General features: G+C 37.3%; 1 protein-coding gene across 4 annotated transcripts in view; it reads right to left on the bottom strand.

Annotated features, from left to right (window-relative positions):
• Positions 1 to 5,192: 5,192 nt before the first annotated feature.
• The window catches only part of LMO3 (LIM domain only 3), a 57,526-nt gene continuing 44,164 nt past the window's right edge, over positions 5,193 to 18,554 (bottom strand). For all 4 annotated transcript variants that reach the window (XM_009570642.2, XM_009570643.2, XM_009570645.2 and 1 more), the window contains 2 exons: positions 15,998 to 16,123; positions 5,193 to 6,950 (listed from right to left, as the gene is read on the bottom strand). In XM_009570642.2, coding sequence (XP_009568937.1) covers positions 6,845 to 6,950; positions 15,998 to 16,123 — 232 coding nt within the window. In that variant the 3' untranslated portion in view covers positions 5,193 to 6,844. The remainder of the gene's footprint in view (positions 6,951 to 15,997; positions 16,124 to 18,554) is intronic.

Below are 18,554 nucleotides of genomic sequence, written 5' to 3'. Positions count from 1 at the left end.
ACTGTGCATTCAGTTAGATGAATAAAACATGTATGCCTTTTTTCGTTTGGTGTAACAGTCTACTGGTAGGGTTTTTCACAGCCATTATTTTATATAAGTGTCTCCTTATAAAAACTACTGTTGGGAAAAATGTAAAAAAAAAAAAAGTCTCCTTTATATTGCTGTGGGTAGAAAGACTAGTGTTCTGCATTGGAGTTTAGAGACACTTCTGTTAAAGGAACCAGAGACTTGTACATGACAACAAGCACAACCTGGATCCCAGCTGGATACAAAGACAAATCTATACATTGTACTATTGTTGGTGTTTCTTTCTCTTTTCCCTGCCAACCCATTTGCTTATGTATTTTACATAAAAGAAAAGCCAAAATTTATGGAGGGATTTAAATCCTGATATGCCTGATATCCTCGTCTTGGCATCTATGGAGAGACAGCATCAGGACAGGGAAACAAATTTGTCATCTCATTATCTTTTAATTTGGATTAAAAACACCTCATAATAGTTGGCCTTCCAATGTGGCTCTTCCTTGTTATTTCTCAATGGCACAGTATATCACATTGCTAAATGTAAATTGCTCTTGGCTAGTTTTTCAAAGTAATTTGACAACGTAGTTTGATTTTGCTCTAACATAATCTAGAAGCTGTTTCCCTGTAGTGGGACAAAGGGAATGTGTAGAAACTATTACATAGATTTCCTTGCAATATGCTCCTTTCTTACACCACGTATCATATTTTGCTTAACCACAGCAATCTTCCTGGGTTCAAATGCACTGCTTAGATTTATTCAGTGATTACATGACCTGTATGGATTTCATACATTAGATGAGACTTTGCTTAGAATACTAATGTTACATGCTTTACAATAATGCAGTGAATCCCAATTTGGTTTTGATTGCAATAATCTGGAGTCAAATGTGCAAACCCTTGCTAATTTAAGTTGATTTTACCTTTATCGTTTTGCATATTACATGATGTAGAGCCACACAAACAAAAGCTTGTTTGGACTTACCGTGCTTTCCTTTTCAGAAAACAGAATTCTTTTTAATTAAAAACACTTTTAAAAAAATCAGTATGTGTAATTGCTAACACCTGCTATGTGTTACTAACAGATGTTTCTTACTTACCTAAGGGAACTGTTATAATTACACTATAAGCTTATTGGAATGGCATTTAACCAAGATAGTTCAGGAAGTTTAGGCGATGACTTTGTGTTCTTTTATTAATCTTTCCTCTAAAAGACTTCAAAAAACTATAATCAACCAGCTCTCCTCACTTGCTTGCCCAGCTCATATTCATCAAACACAGTTCACCACAATGAAGCTTTGGATGTTCAACCTCTCCTTGCTCCTTGGCCCATTCTTGAGCATTGAGGAAGAGTTTGCATGTGTTGCTCCAAGCGTAGCACTGGAGCCTCTCTTGGCAAGGCCCAGGATGGGGTGGTTTTGTGAAGTCTCACAAAGTCATGCCAATCGTGGGGTTTGAGGAAAACAGACTTGCCCACGTAATCTCTCTGCTTCTGTATTCTTCTCTGTGAAATACCAGAAACCTGGCCTGTTGGAAGGCCTAAGTAAAAAATGTTTGCTGAGGGCTTTGAGATCTTCAGATTAAAGCAGAGGTGAGTATGACTGTCCCATCACTAAGACCTTGTAGTCTGGAGGTAGGCTGGCCTCAGGCGTGCTGCTGCCAGCACTGCAGCTTGCAGGAGGTGCAGTGGATTCCTGCATCTTCAGACTCGACTGCAGAACAAGACACTCCTTGTTCTGCCTCTGCATCTTCATTTATGAAACTAATCACACAATTACCTGCAGGCATGTGTTAAATATGACACTGGTCTCTGCAAAATAATGGGCCAATTGCAAACAATGAATAAAGAGAGGCAGCTCCATTTATAACTGCTGTTTCAACAGAGCTGTGTTGTAATCAAAGTGATCTGAGGGTGACTCATTAATTAATTGATGTTCTTTTTTATTATGTGCTATTGAGTTAATGAGTAATTTGTGCTAGATAACTCTCTGAACACACTGATTACGTGAGATATTTTCTGGGGCTTTCATACCAATGACATGCTGAATAGGTGGAAGATGGTATTTGCTTATGTATACTCATTATTAGCAGATTCAGGATGAATATAAATCAACAGAAGGGCATTTTAAAAGGTATTAGATACAAGAAACCCTTACTTTAAGGCTTTAAACAGATACTCTTCAGCTTTTAATGCCTTAAATAGTATTAAAATCACTTCTTTTATAATACCTCTATCACCCACAATTGGCAGCTTCTAGAAAGGGCGCATACACAAAAGATTTTTACTGGGAGCATGTTTCTGCTAATGGCCTATTACCTTGCACATATTGCATTTTGGTTTCCTTTTGCAAGGTACTGAAGTACAGTAAACAGGTTTGGTCTGCATCCTTGGACTGAAGTAGAAGAAATGTATTAAGTGAATATATAATTGGCTTTTTTATCTAAAGTGGTATTTAGAAGAATAAAAACACTCTTCTTATATACAGTACACACTTTGCTTTCTGTAGTTTGAGTTGTTAAAGCTTTTGCTTTATTGAAACCACAACATCTCCAATGCCATAGGAGTTTTTTATTCATTAAACAACAAATGGCTAAATTGATAATTTAGTCTGACAACAGCAGCACAGTGGAAGCTTTCAGAAGAATCAGCTAAATGTATAAAATTATACCCAGCAATCACTACAGACCTTCATTTTTGACAAGATTTGTTCTAGGTACAGATGACTGTAAACTACCTACTGCTGAGAAAATTATAAGAAGCTGCTGCATATTACGTTGAAAAAAGCCTTTAAAGTACTTTGTCTGTACAGGGAAAACCTTGCCACAGTCCTTGTTTATTTGTTTCTTTTCCCCACAGTCTCACTGACCACTTTTTAATGTTTTCCACAAGTAGTTTTATATGTAGGCAATTAGGAACATTTGAGGGGTTGCAGGATTATTTTTCTTTATTTACATCACATGCGCATAAATTTGAGCTTTTTGGGAGGGTGGGAAGAGGCAAGAAGGTGTTCTTCAAAAAAAAAAAAAAAAAAGAAAATACAACCCAGAAAGTATGTTAAGCAAGATAAAAATACAATTATGAAACAGATCAACTTTCAGGCCTGGTCACTGCTTCTGCAGAATCCAGGCTGTCTTGATTGATCTCCAGTCATTGCAGATAACAGACACAGCAGGTTATGGTTGGCAGAGAAATTTTCTACAGTTGAAAATCAAGGTTTAATACTCTGTACTTTCCCGTGTGTTTTTAAAAATAGAAACCCAAGAATAATAGATTTTTTTAAAATTATTGTTATTATTTTTCTCTAGCTAAACTTAGAGATCTGTACAGATGGAGATACAATCTCCTAAAGATAGGAGATACAAGTGGAAGCATTCCTGCCTGGCAAATGAACCTACACTGAACAACGGTCAATAGCAGAACATTTTGCTGTATGCAGAGCATGTCGACACACACAGTGATGAAGAAGAAAACCTAGGGTAGATAACTAAAAGCAACCCAAAGGAATGGTCTAGGCCTCTGTCAAAAAAGATCAATATAACAGCCTGGCAGATAATCTCTCCTCAATATTGTCTTATCATATTATGCCCTATTGGAGTTGTAAATGTTTCCATTAAATATTTCAACTCCCAGTTATTATTTTAACAGCCAGGCAAGATGGAAGTTTGAAATTCAGAAAAATGTGCAATTGATCTTTGACCTGATTCAAATCTAAGTTTATACTGTATCGTCTATGTACAAATTTTAGATATGTATGTGAATGAGATACATGAGCTCAAACTGCTCAAAGCAATGCTATACCATTGCAGCACTTCAAGCAAGCATACCAACATTTCTTTATCCGTATATCACTTAAGGTTGATAGAATGGAAAAACTACTTTTTTTCTCCTTAGCAGGAGAAAAATCTCTTCCCCATTTTGAGCATACGTAATAAAACACAGACATGCACATATGAGTAACATGGGATGTAACAATAAGCCACTTTTCCAATTGCACTCCCCTCATTCACCCCATAGAGAGCTGAGCCGTGACATTTTGTGGTAATGAGTGATTTAGCATTTACAGCACTATTAGTGCTGCCTTCATTCCCAACAAAACCTTCCACAAGCTTAGTTGATTTTCGTGCTCTCCAGCCTCAGATCCGTGGTCACATATTGGCACATACAAATGCTCTGCTTCTCCCAGAATATCCTAATGCTACTAGAGACATTTGCATGCAAAGCTCTTGGTTTTCTGAAGAGCCAAAAATGCTTTACAAAAGCAGCATATGCATTAGCCCCACTTGGCAGTCAGGGGCAACTGAGGCACAAAGAAGTTGAATGACTTGCCCAAGCTTGTAGCAAGTCAAAGACAGAACCAGCCCTCTCTTTTCTGTTCCACAGCCCTATTTCTGAACCTGGGATTTCTATCCAGTCTGTAGTCTACTAATGGAAAACATAAAAGACATCTTTCTGGCTTCTAACTGAAAGATAGAAAAAAGGCTGGAGAAGATGACTGAAATTAATCAAAATAAGATATGATTCTTCCCTTTCTGGCCATCTCCACTTTCATGAAAAGGACAACTAGTTTAGTGCACGTGAAGTAGATCTGGAAGAGCCTAGTAGTACCTCAGACATTAACTGCTTAGTTATCTCAAAGACATTAAGGGAGTGGAAAGGGACTTGTGCTCAAGGTTAGGAAGGAAGATGGTCCACAAAACAGGAGTAAAAACCTGAAAACCTATGTGGAGCGATTTCTTCTAATCAGCAAGAACAGCCTGAGGAGTTGTTGCATTTCTTACTGTTCCTGTATGAGTCAAAGTCAAGTTTTCTGAGCCATGCTTATTTTTAAAAGGGTTCACAGCCAGAAACAAAACCACACTGTAACAATAGTCATTAGAACTAAATATCCATTTCTAAATCAAACCACTGTGCAGTGTACTCCAAACCATACACTAGAGGAATTACCTCACTGCATTACAAAGTTGCTTTCTCATCCCCAGGAAAAACATGTTGAAACTGCACAAGGGGACAGGAAGAGCAGGGAAGGACAGCAGTCAACTTGAGCAAAGGTGGGGGTTCTTAGTCTAGATAAAACCAAGAGCTCTGCTTCATAGTGACATAAGGTATAGTAGGTTTCTTTTCTTTCTTTTTTGTTTTAATTTTTTTTTCCTTAATGTTGTGGGTTGTTTGGTTTTTGTTTTTTTTTTTTTTTTTTTTTTTTTAATGCAGGCTGTTTTCCCATTTAGATAGATTACAGTGGCAAAGAGAAATGAATTAAATATGAATTTAACAACTTTTTAAACATTCATCCTGTTTTCCTTTGCCAAACACCTGTAAGCTCTGTCAGGGGTATGAGCACTTGGGGACATCCTGCTGATGCAATAGCTTCATGGCTTTAAAAACAGAAGTCCACCCATCCTAGAAAGTGGACTGATTACCAACTGTAGCTGTCAGCAGTGACTCCACCTCTGTCAAAAGGATTTTAATTGCCAGTACTGATGGGAACAACCTGTAGGTTATTGTCACAGACAGCAAAGTACCTGCCTAGATAAGTGTGGTAGCTCTCGCTTTCTGTAGTGGTATTTCAAAGTTTTGTCCCATCTACATCAGCACTTAAATTACCTTCAGCATTCACTGAGGTGGGTAATTAGTAACCAGTCACTCTCCTAGTGTCAGCTCAGGGTCATTTCCTTAATGTAAACAGACCTTCAGAGGGGGCTATTTACAGTGCCTTCTAGTTTCACTTTTTTCCAGGGTTTGTTGAGTACACAGACCCAGAAAACTTTAGGGTTAAGCCCTGATTAAAACAAATAAAAAGGGAAGAAAGAGAGAGAGACCCTCAAATTTTATGAAATTTTAAAAATGTATATAAACTGAAGTCGTCTCCCTTTCACCCTTCAAAAAATTAAATGACTTCAGAAAAATAACATATATTTTTTATATATATATATATAAAATAAGATACCCAGAGGCACTGGTTTGCATTAGGGCTTAATTTCCAGCTAAATTAAAAATCAAATCCAGGCATTTTGAATGCCTAAGGGGCACAAAAGCAGCACCCAAAATCATTAACTTTTGCACCTTTTGTAATATATCCCAAACCGATCAGATTTCTTTTTCAAAATTTTGTAGTAAAATAAAAGTGCTCTTTGAGGAAAATCTATGCAATTAAATAGCAGATGCTTAACCCCTGAAAAATAGAGGCTTATAACAGAAGTGCTGATAGACCCTTAACCATAGCATCATTAGCAGCAGGTGCTGCTAGAGTTATTAGTTTTCTAAATAGTTTTAATGTAAACAGTATTCTTAAGCTCTAAGTGTAGCATAATGGTTGGGATTTGCTCTTTAATTCTTTTTACTAGAAAGATACAGCTCATTTAAAATAGCTGGTAGATACAGGAAGCATAAATATACAGTAAATTTAGACACTGATTGTACTAAATGCAACAATACAAAGAAGCAAACAGGAACACAAATGGTAACACAATAAAACTGTATTACATTTGTGCTTCAAATATTACAATACATTATATACAATAGTCCAAAATAAACATCTCATGCCAACTGACACAAAAAGAAACAAAACCCCAAACAAACCAAAAACCCCAAGAGCAAGCAAAAAGAATCCGGCTGTATGTACAGTACCTTTTTAATTAACATTCAACTCTGAACTGGAGAAATTTTCACTACATACAGATGCAGTCCGCCTTTTATTTCACGCAACCATTCTGTCTCCCTATATCTATGCTATTCAGTAGGTTCCTGTGTCATTTCTTATATACATGTTGAGCAAAAAAGATAAAAGAACATAGTGCTTTGTATTCTTAATGATGTGGCATCAGATCAGCGAACCTGGGGTGCATAACCTTCTTTCATTAAACCCTCCTCATAGTCCGTCTGGCACAGAATCATGTTGTTCTTCAGGAAAAATTTGTCTCCAACGCAAAATCTGAAATAATAATAATAAAGGGGAAAAAAAGGTAGATTCAGGATGAATGACATGATATGATCTTACATGTAAGGGTTGTACAAGTGTTCACACTCTTATACTGACCGCGTGGCTTGCAGCTCTGCTGCCTGTCACAACACAGGCAAACACATGTGCAAGTATGTGAAACCCCAGCGGAGGAATTTCTCTGGCATCAGAATTAATCCTGCACTTTCAACAAAACCTAGTGCATTCAAGCCCTTTTCCTTCCCCAGCCAAAGGCTTCATTCAAAGCCCACCGAAAACTGTGGGAGTCTTGGATCAGGTCACTAGCACACAGATAAAACAGAATAAATACAGGCTATGGAGTTGAGTGAAAAGTAAGTGCCCTACTTTCACACAAACTAGAGGGAAAACAAAGTGATTGCATGCAGTAGGAAGCTCGTCTGAGGTATATTACATTTGTCTTGTGCAGCTGTACCGGTAAGAATTTCTTGATATATTTCAGTTACTAGAACTGATTTAAACCAGTGGTTCTGAGAACCATTTCTGGCATACAAACAACTTCACGTATATTGTGGTACAGACTAGAGGCACACAGGCAGGTATGCAGAGCAACCTTTTTCTTTTTTCACGTAGGAGTTGATTATAAATTTAGTTACTCATCTAACTACTCTCTCTCTTGTGGTATCAGTATACTTCCCTTGTTATACTATTATGTACATCTGATTGCAGGAAAACGCTGCAGAGATATTTCATTTGATTTTCTCTGATGAGTAGGAAAATCACATAATGTTAACACTTTTTCTGGCTAGGTGGCTTCAAACTTTCAGTAAAGTAGAATTTCCCAGCTAAGAGTATGCTTGAATATAAGAAGGCTTTTCACCAACACCTCCCTCAACTCCCCAAGCCCGACGAAGCCAGTCCTCTTGAAGATACTTAGGGAGAAAGTGAATAGGGCCAATGCATAGAAAAAGAGTTTCCCTAGTGAGTGCCTTGGCAGGGTTACGTGTCTTTGTTTACACTGAACTCTCCAGCTATAAAATACGTTAGGAGGCACTGCTCCCATTATTCCAATTAGAATGAAAGAAAGTAACCTAAATGAACCCCTTAACAGTGATGTGAATAAATGAAACCAGTTTCTACCAGCTAATTATGGATCTCACTACATAAAGTATTGTTTAATGTGTAACAGATTATAATGTCCTTTTTTGTATAATTTCCAAATGGTGACATCTTGGACACAATTAGGGTCAGATATAAATGCTGTGTTGTTTACGGTAGATTTAACAGCAGAGTAGCTATGGGAATAGCTGTATATGTATTTAATTGTAACAATTTAACCTTCAAGTAGTGGTGCCTGCTGTAGTTGACCCAGTAAAACTACATAAATTACACAGGTTGACCTGCCTGACCTTTGATAGCGGTCTCTCTTTATCAGATAGTCAATTTCTAATGATGTTCAAGCAGAAATCTTGGTGAATTGTCACAGATTAAATTGTGTATTGAAAGCAGTCCTTTAATGTTTTGTGAAGTTGGAGGTTTAAATGAGTAGCAGTTGGACTGATTTACATTTGTGAAGATTGGAATGCTAGACAAACAGTGAACCCATTTATTTTCCAACTGGGTAGCTTTGGAAATTTATCCTTATGCTAGCTAAATAGATAGAGAGAAAATAGTGTAATAAAAAAGTGGATTGAAAAGAATTAGCTCTGCTCTTAAAGGAAAATTGGTTTGTTTATTTGTGAACTTTTTTTCTGTAGGATTACTGCCTGGTGCCTATGATGACTGAAAATAGAGATTATGGAATGATCCCGAAATCTTTAAGTTATTTATGGTCAAGATTCTTTTAAAGAATTTACAGATTCCTTCTATCCTTCCCAATCCAATCTTGGTATATTAGGCTACTAACAATACAGAAGGATTTTCAGTAGGTATGTTGAAATGCAGAATTCTTGAAGCAAAGAAGTTCTTTCACAGTTTCTCTAGTTTCCATCTTTTATATTTTTGTCCATTGACAGCAATGCTGAAAAATTTCTTTTGTGCAGTTCACCAGATTAGGTAAAAGTGTCTTAACTAAGATGTAAAAGTGTTTTTCCCAAAGAAATCATTTAAAAATAATAATTGTCCTTCTTAGTTTCCCTTAAATGAACATGTAGATTAATATGGACCAAAGCAGGGAAAGTTGTGTATTGTGACAAATCAGTCACTCCTTCACAGTTTGCCCAAGGATTACTGATGAGTATCTGGCCAGCAGTGCCCACCACATCAGAGGGCTATTTTAAAGCCAGCTGGCTCTCCCTATGGGTCAGGCGTTGATGGGAGACACAACCACCTCTGCTTGCCCAACAGAAAGCACTAACTGAGCCGTGAATGTTATTCAGCTACATGTTCCTTTGTGTTCCAGTGTAATACAGACCTTAGCAGACTAATTTGTTTAAAATATATAGTAAATGAAAAATACCCTCCTAAATTGCAATTCACTCGCACAGCAATACCTGTGACTTCTTGCAACATTGTTTGCCTCAAAATCCTGGCTGAAGGATTTTGTTTCTCAGCCCTCAGAGAAATGCCATGGTTTGAATTAAACGGCACCAGCTACACAAGGGAGTCAGGATGCCTTTCCCAATAAAAAGTGTCAATGCCTTTTGCTTTTGCTATGTTAATATGTCGAGCCAGAAATGCTCTACCTATGTCTACATGGCATTTGACAGGTTTATGCATGAGTGGCTTTAAACATACACAGTTCCACAAATCATTTACCTTCCAAGTGTACAGCTGTCTCACAGAGAGGCTGCCAGTGGCCTGTCTAGACATGCTTGGCTGTGCGATAACCTGTAAGCTCGGAGTCTGTCTGCATGGTGCAGACACCTTCTGTGTTCATCTGGGGCTGCGTTTGCCCCCTGGGGGTGATCCTCTGTGCTTTGGGGGAAACCTGTTACTTATGATATTTCTGGTCCAAATTCTGCAACTGTTTTCATATCGTGCAAGTTCAATGACTGAAACACATTGGCAAAGACTGATGGTGAGGTTTGCATGTGCCCCTGGGTATTAAATGTGTGAATTATGCACTTATTAGGTGACAAGAGGCAAGCAGCATGTGAAAAACATTTAAAGCTGGCCTGCTAGCTCGTAAGTACAATTAGACCAGGTAATTAGATGGCTGAAATATAAAAAATTCTGCCCGTCCACACTTTCAACTTTACTTGACTCTTAAAAGCAGATTTAGCCTTTTTTGAAGTCAAAGAGCTGAATCTTGCAATTACTTCAGATTGGTTTTGCACACTATGGGATCTAAACCTGCCACAGGTTTAAAATGGAAGGGTAAATTCAAGCCTAGCCTTCCTGCTCTGGCAGGAGGGTTTTTTTAATGGAATTGGCATAGGAAGTAAATCAGGGCACAATTTGGGCACGTATATCAAATGGAGTCAAGGAACATATTGAGATGCCAGTAGGCTAGTAGTATATAATGAGGCAGGACTATTACTCTTCTAGCAGACAGATGGTAGTCTTCAGCCTTCTCTAAAACTCTCACCCAATTTATGTAATAGGCACGCAAGATGAACAGGGATAAATATACAATAGGCTACATTAACATGCCAGATTGGACTTACCACCATAAATTGATACTACTACTTTTGACACTACTGTGACATTAGTAGAATGGCCATTATAATTAACCTACATCCTAGAATTCCTGTCATATTTTACAATGGCAAAAGGAAGGCCATTTATATTACAAAATGACCTCTGTTACCACCTTGTTTGGAAGGGGAACTTGTGCCTACACTAATCACAATAAGTATAAAACTTCCATTTTGAGAAATAGCTATTTCATTGTACAGAACAGATATTTAAGGAGATCTCACTGCTGTCTGTCATCTTTTCTGATGCACAGGATGTGTGTCAAAGTACTGAAGACTTCCTAAGAAATTGAGAGAAATATTGCTGTGAACAAAGATGGCAGTGTGTGAAGTGCCTCCTCTGGTAATGTCACATCTTTGTTGTGGTAGAAAGAAACAACATCTGGAAACATTTAATTATTTCCTCTAGGATAAAGAAAGCTCAGACTTAACCACACCAACACCTTTCACCTCTGCTTTGTTCACTCAGTGATGTAACTTCTCTTCTGCTTTTCCTCCTTTCCTCTTTTTTTTTTTTTTAAATCTCCATTCATTTTCCAGTACAATTCAAATTAATGTTAATGCATCGCTAAGAGAACAAAGCCACTCTTTTACATCACATTTCATCAGTCCACACCTATGGTTTACTAATTATAGTAAAGGGTTGGGTTGGGTTGTAGTAAAGTGTAGGGTTCTGTCAAGAAATCCATTTACTGTCAAAAGCTGGATAGTGGGAGCTGTGCCTGGCTTAGTACATTTTTACCAGTATGATGTACTATATATACAAACAAATGACAACAACCTCAGCTTGGTGTGCTTTTCATTTACTGTTGTTTGTTTGTTTGTTTTTTTTTTCTAAGAAGCAGGTATGGAAAATGTATTATTTTTTGTTGTAAATTTAGAGTTACTCAAGGAAAAAAAGCAGTATTCAGGTTTTCAGAATTTATAAAATGGCCACTCATGCAAAAATCTAATGTTGATGTTTGAAATAAGGATTTCCCTGGCAGTGAATTCCCTCTCTGCCACTTGACAGAGAACAAAGGCAGCATTGTGTGGGCATTTTACAGTTTGTATAAGAGGTAAGTGTTTACAGCTACATCAGGACAGTGATCTGAATGAGTATGTAATAATTTTCAGTCTAGTTCACATTAAAATAAAGGCTGCTTTGGATAGGAGGATAGAACTGTGGATTTAAACACACCTCTGTGACACCAGATGGGGGTTTTAAACCATACTCCAAGCTGACTTCAGACAGTAGAGAGAAAATATCACAGAATTATGCAACAAGCTGTTAAAGCAGCCGAAAAAGAGTGAAAGGAAGGACACGGAAACTCCAGAAAGTGGGAAAGCCGAAGGCAGAGTGAGATCATTGCTGTAGTTAAAAGTGTCGAGCAAAGATACAGCTGAGCCCACCCGCAAGATTTTCCACTCCATTTTACTAGTCACATACATACAGTCTGACAAAGTGTGAAAGATAGAGTCTGTTTACAAGTTTATTTTCCCCGTGGTTCTCTTTTTTATTCCTTTAGATTTTCTGCAGAAATTAGCTATATCGGGGCTACTGCCTATGTGAGGGGGAGTACTTCTGAGAAGTTTAACATGTTTACAGAGGAGGAAGGGGAGCACTTGCACCATTAAGATGACTGTTATTAAGCTCTATGGGTATTTAGGAGATGGAAAACCTTCAAATTAAAAGTAAGCCGGACAGAGACATGAAAGATGAGGAAATGCTAAAAACTTTTGGTTAGGAGCACAGCTTAACATTCACAAAATGCCTACAGCTTTAAGCATCATTAACAAGAAAAAATGGCAAATATATGTCAAAAACTCGCTGGTTGGAGCAATTAGATCCTAGAGAGAAATGGCTTTATGAAAGGGAAAATACAAGATAGTGCCTATTTGATATGAGAGGACTAGGCTCAGAGGCTCAGGAGATCCCTTACAGCCCTGTCTATGTCTATAGGCCTGAATACAGCCTATCTTCCTAGAATACTGTATGTGAGAAAGCATGGTTTTCTTCTCAGTCTGAAAATGCCGCTTTCAGGAGGCCAGTAAAAGTGGACAGGCACATTATGAGTTAGCTCAGAGATGGAGTTTATGGCCTGAACAGAAGTCCTCTGAAATCAAGGGTGTCTAACTACCATCCACACTGAGACTTGAGCTGGATGGTGAGTTATAGATACAGAAAAATAAGAAAGCAAAGAGTGAAGTTGTACATAAAAGCAGAAAAGTCACTGAATCTTTCACAAAAAGCACTAGGCAAAAAAACGGGTAGGGTCCTCTTACCTTGGCCAGGATCAACCATTTAAAGGGCAGGAATAAGAAGACCATGCAACAGCAATCCTGAAGAATGGACTGCCTGAAGGATTGGTCTGATGCGAATTAATATGACTATTAGCTAGCTTGGAAGGTGGAAGGCATTGGAAAAGGCAACTAGGCACAAAAAGTCCAAAGAAATTCAGTGTTCCCAAAGACAAAGTAATGCAAACTGAAGAAACAATTTAGTCTCCTCATGAGTGTTGCAAATATTCTGTTAGGAAAAAGCCTAAATGGCAGATGATAACTGAAAATCTGTAATATGGAACTGAACAGGGTGCGTTACATACTTTCTGGTAGTACTCCAACTATGTTGTACTTGTATTAGTATGAAGAAAGATCCAAATGATTTAAAATGTAATGGGGAAAGAGAGCATGATGGTGGGGAGTAAGGTTGGACACACATGTGTTGCAATTTATGGTAAGCCCTGCTACCTCCATTGGGGATTTTTTGATACCTCTGATGAGTTTGTAAATAAAAATAATATATATATATATATATCTTTAATAAATAAATTCCACCTTAGGGATAGTGACTGGAGTGAAAGGGAAGAGTAGACCTAAAAAAGCTCAAGAATATTGTTTTGCACATGAAGAGGCAGTGTGGAATAAAGAAAGAAAATTAAGCTGCTATCTTATAAACCCATACTCACTCGGGATCTGCTGTTTAGTTTTGTTTTGCTGAACTAGAGAAAGAAAAAAGGATCCTGAGAAGGGCAGCAGAAATTATTAATAGCATAGTGACTGATAAGATTATTCAGTTTAAAAGAAAAGAAAAAAGAGGCTTCATATCAGACATTAAAAACCTCTGAAACTGGTGATGAGTCAGGTGTCTAGCATTCCTATTTTTTATTGTTCTACAAGTAATGCAAAACAAAAGTTTTAAAGGTATTTATTAACTGGAGAATATAGTCAGTGGAATGTTTTGCCATAGGGACCACACAAGAACTATGTTGGAGCATCAATGAAATTTATTATATAAAATAACAAAATTAATTCTTCAGACTGCCACTAGCCCAAAATTGTGAGAAAGAAAGGCACCCTACAGGCAGTCTGTTTTTTCAGGCTCCATGACAGCTACTGCAATGTAATCTGGATTAGAGGCAATTTTGAGAATTTCTGAAATTCTTTGAAACTTCTGGAACTGCTCTTTGTTTTGAACTAGACTGTATCTCAGGTAAATAAATTCTTTTGTTCCTAGCCTAAGACCCCTGTAGATTATTTCCACAACACTTTGCCCAAACTACATGCAAAGTAAAAATCAAATAAGAGACTAGATTGAAGGCTCAGGAATGACAAGGCTAACAATTATTAAATATCCCTGGAAAGCTCCGTTTCAGAAGCACCTAACAGCAATTTTCCAGGAGGATCAGTGGCCCTAGGGCACAGTGTGATATATATTAGCTGCAAAGTGAGTTTGTACATTAGTTCATGCTTGTAATGGCAAAAAAAAGAACATTAAAAATAATCACAACAGCTTTGCTTTTAGGAGGGAAGAAAAAGAAAGTTCACTTCCTCAGATCCATGAGTGCTAACCATGATGAAAATCTTTTGCACTCAGGGTAACAAACATTGTCTGCTTTGCTTGACTGATGAAGATTAGCTGACTTCTTACATTAAAGAAGTTTGTCTTGTATGGGCTGAAGTGACAAGACAATAACTAAGTGCTAATTGTGCATAACCAACACTAAAGACATGCAGCCCCATTATGGCATGTAATAAATGAAGCGAACAACAGAAATATATTAGGCACTTTAATAATGATACTAGAATCATGGTTTGAAAAAAACCAGGGATGTGAAGGGTTTCAGAAACGAAACCTAGGACTGTGAGTGTGTCTCGCTTAAGTGGGTACTACCAGAGGCTCTGCCTGCCTTACTCAGTACACAGACTCTTAGTTCTGTGGCAAGACAAAATTGATATAGGGCTTTAAATAGCATTAGAACATATAATTACTTTGCATTATTATATAGTTTAAGCAGTGGTTATTACTTGCCTGGTATTTTAATTTCCCATGCAACATGATGAAAAAGGTCAATTTGGCTTTTTTAGAGAGTGTAATTGTAGTGTGCTACACTTATTAGCAGCTCTACATTTTATGGTTCTTTAGGGATGTTTGATTTTTAAATGACTACAGTGTTACAAAATAATACACTATGGGACAAGGTGAGTTAGGAAGCTTATTTAGAGCTATATCTAACTTTGGAGTGTTAGACTATTCTCTTCCTAATTTTCTGTTACTTCCCTAGAAATGTACGTCTTCTGTTTCCTTCTACCTGAAAATGAAGAAAAATATGAATGCTATAGAACTCTAAATAGAGTCATGTAATAACTGAAAAAAAACCATAATAGGTACATTAAGGAGTGGACATAATTAGTTCCCTCATTTCTTAGACCTCAGAGAAGTCACTGGCAAAGCTGCTAGCAGCTCTTGTGGGGTCAGAAATGGAACTCACAGTGAAATCTCTGACAGGACTTGGCCACCACTTTAAATGAATTCACTTGCTATAAGTTCAGCTCTATTTGCCTCTGAAAAATTCATTTGTTACAATTTTATCATTTTTGACAGTCATTCTGCAACTGTACCTTAAGGTTTGGATCCTTGGGGTTTTTATAATCCACTGTTAGTATTCAGAAGTAAGAATATAACATAAGAAGTCCAATGCTGCTACAGAGAAAATGGTGGGAACAATATCTTTTAAATTTAAAGTGATTACAGTTCTGGCAACAGGAAGAAACAACATGTACTTTAAAAGAAATAGATGTGATAAAAATGAGGAATTCAAGTGAAATTAATGTAATAATGACAAATGTTGCTGCTATGGTCTTCTGCAGTAAAGGTTCTCAAAGTCCTCTATAAATATTAATTAATGAGACTCGACAGACAGGCTTATGAAGGAGAGGAAGTAACATTATTCTTGTTTATTGATGCAGAATTTGAGGCACTAAAAGTTTTCTGGCCAAGGTCGTAAAAGATGTTCTGTATCAGCCCCAGGAAAAGTATCCAGGTCCTACTCTCAATCTTGGCTTTCCCCTATTCGTAGAAGTTTCCTTTTCAATTAAATGTATGCCCACACTGGTGCTGAATTAGGACTTAATTCATGGAACAGATCCAAGAAATTCTCTTACCTCTGATTACAAAGTTGACATGCAAAGCAGTCCAGGTGATAAACGTTGTCCTTAGCTCTCATCACCATCTCAAAAGCAGGTATGAGCTTACTGCAGGCAGCACAGTTTCCTGTAACGCCAAATAACCTGGAGATACAGAAAGAAATATATTCCTGAAGATGCTTAACTGGAAAGAAAATAAGGCTTTCTTTTTTTAATATATTTTTTTTTTTTTAATCCCCCAGCAGTTCCCTGGCCTTTGATTGACTTCCCAGTATACCTCCCTTTGGAAAGTCTGGTCTTCAGTGGTATGTCTGCCCAATTTACAATACAAAGGCATAGTCCTTTTTGCTGTAGAGAGCTTTGTGGAGCAGTGACAGAATAATATTGCACCTATTGTGATGTTATTTTTTTCTGCAGGTTATATTGACCTTTCTTGATACAAGAAACATCTTGTTTAACAAAACAAAGAAATAGTAAACACATTAAGGATGTTACATAACTGCACAGACAGAGGTCAAGCAGTTAGCATATGCAGGAAGAGTCCTCTACTTGGATCCTGCCATACAGATGAGAGCCACATAACCTTGTCTTTTGGTGCTATTTATTATTAAAACACACTTTAGCTAGAAAAATAACACTTGAAAAAGCCAATATTCTTCGCATTTTTGACATCTAGTGCTAAAAGCTTTACCACTATTATTAAAAGAACACTTTATGAACGAGTCATTTAAATCGTCAGAAAGCATTAGCAGTTCATGCACCTTACAACCCTATACCATAGTTATTGCTATGATTATGTTATTCAGGTAGCACATTAAAGTAAATGAGGCTGTAAACTATATATAGTCACATCAGGAGTAGAGGTATAAAATACTGTAAGAACAATATGAAATGCTGTTTTTGCCAGACTTCCATATAAATTTTTTCTTTAAATTCTCTTTGTTAAAGATTTTTCAATACTTTTCAAGTGGGTGTATTAAAAAAATATCACACATATGCATCCTTTTGTAACATAGAAGGATTATAATGAACAAGAAAAAAATACGTTAGCTCTACATGGCAGCAATCTTTGAAACTAAGTTTATTTAAACTACTTAGTTGTGATGGATTATTAAAAGTAATGCTCTGCTTGTGCATAGCAGTTAATGCTGTTTTTAACTACGAAGCACACTAGATGAAAACGCCACATCTGCCAGTTTTCTTTTTTTCCTCAACATCAGGCTGACAGCAGAAAAATATAATGGCTCTCAAGGGAAACACCAAATTAAAAGCAGTTCTAAACTAATGAATTCAAAGGTGCTCTGTAGAAAATTCAGTTTGGTAACATAAAAATGAACGCAGATTTTTAATCACATCCCTCCATTTTACTGAATTTCATGGGTTACCAACAAGCCTACTTAACTCCAAATCTTTTTACCTTCTGCTTCTACTTAAGGTGTGCTGCCAACATAACACACGCCTGCTTATTTTTAACGTTAAGATCCTTTTTCTTCTGTCTGAGATGCTGGTTACTGTGATTGCTGGGAAAAACATTGGAACAAGGCCATCTTGACCATCTCTTGTTAGAACAGCTCAGGTCAATCTCCAGTTCTGTTAAGTCTAATTACTAAAATAATAGATTATTTAAACAAATCATAAATATCACCTTTACAAAATATTCTGTTCCAGTTCTATCTCCATCATGCATGGATTTCACCAAGGTTATCTAAATCGTACTCAGACTTTCATTCTTCATCTCAAAACTTAGTTGACTCCACAGTTTTTGGCTTGGTTTTACATTAAAAAAGACTAAACCTCTTGACCAAAGGCCCAGCTCTGTTTTCCTTCACATCTATGTAGAAGATGATGGTAGTTTAGTTGTAACAAGACAGCAGATCAGACTGCAAAAGGTACCGAATAAGGGCTGCAGCTATGTTCTACTGTTATTCTGTGTGGTTACAGTAAAAGGAAAGTCAGACTTTAAGGCTCTACAACAGCAACGTTTAAGCACATGCATAAGAATGGTCCCACCACCTTCAAGCTCAGTGTGGAGGGATCAGACACCACCTCAACAGACACTTTAAATACAACGACTGCATATTTGAGATGCAGCAGCTCAAGCCCCTTTCTGGAGTGGGTGCCGGGGCGGGCTGTGTCACCTTTCTCAGCCAAGTCCTCTTTGCAGGGGTGTGTCTGTGTGTTTGAGAAAGTGGAAATCCATTACTTCCAGAATTGCAGTTTTGCATGTTGCAGAGTGGGGAAACAATCTGGGATTGTCATTCAGCACTGCGAAGGATGGAGATTTACTGCACCACAGTCCACTATGTGCAGATTTCCACAGTCCCAAAAGGAGAGACCCCCACAGAAGCTATTTCAGCAAGGCACCAGATATACTAAAATTTTTCGATTACATAAAGGGAAGGAGGCCTTCCTTGCTGTTGGTTCTTCCCCACCACATACAAAACAAACATAAGAGATTTATATTAGCTATTCTTAATTTTGGATAAAGCTGTTTATATGAAGAACATAGTTTTCTCCCATTAATAATAATAATAAAACCCCCACAATGCCAGTTTGAAATTCTGGACATAGTTTC

This window comes from Cuculus canorus, chromosome 1, assembly GCF_017976375.1.
Source record: "Cuculus canorus isolate bCucCan1 chromosome 1, bCucCan1.pri, whole genome shotgun sequence".
Classification (NCBI taxonomy): Eukaryota; Metazoa; Chordata; class Aves; order Cuculiformes; family Cuculidae; genus Cuculus; species Cuculus canorus.
Note: the sequence above shows the minus strand (reverse complement) of the source record. Positions and strands in the feature narration are given on the sequence as shown.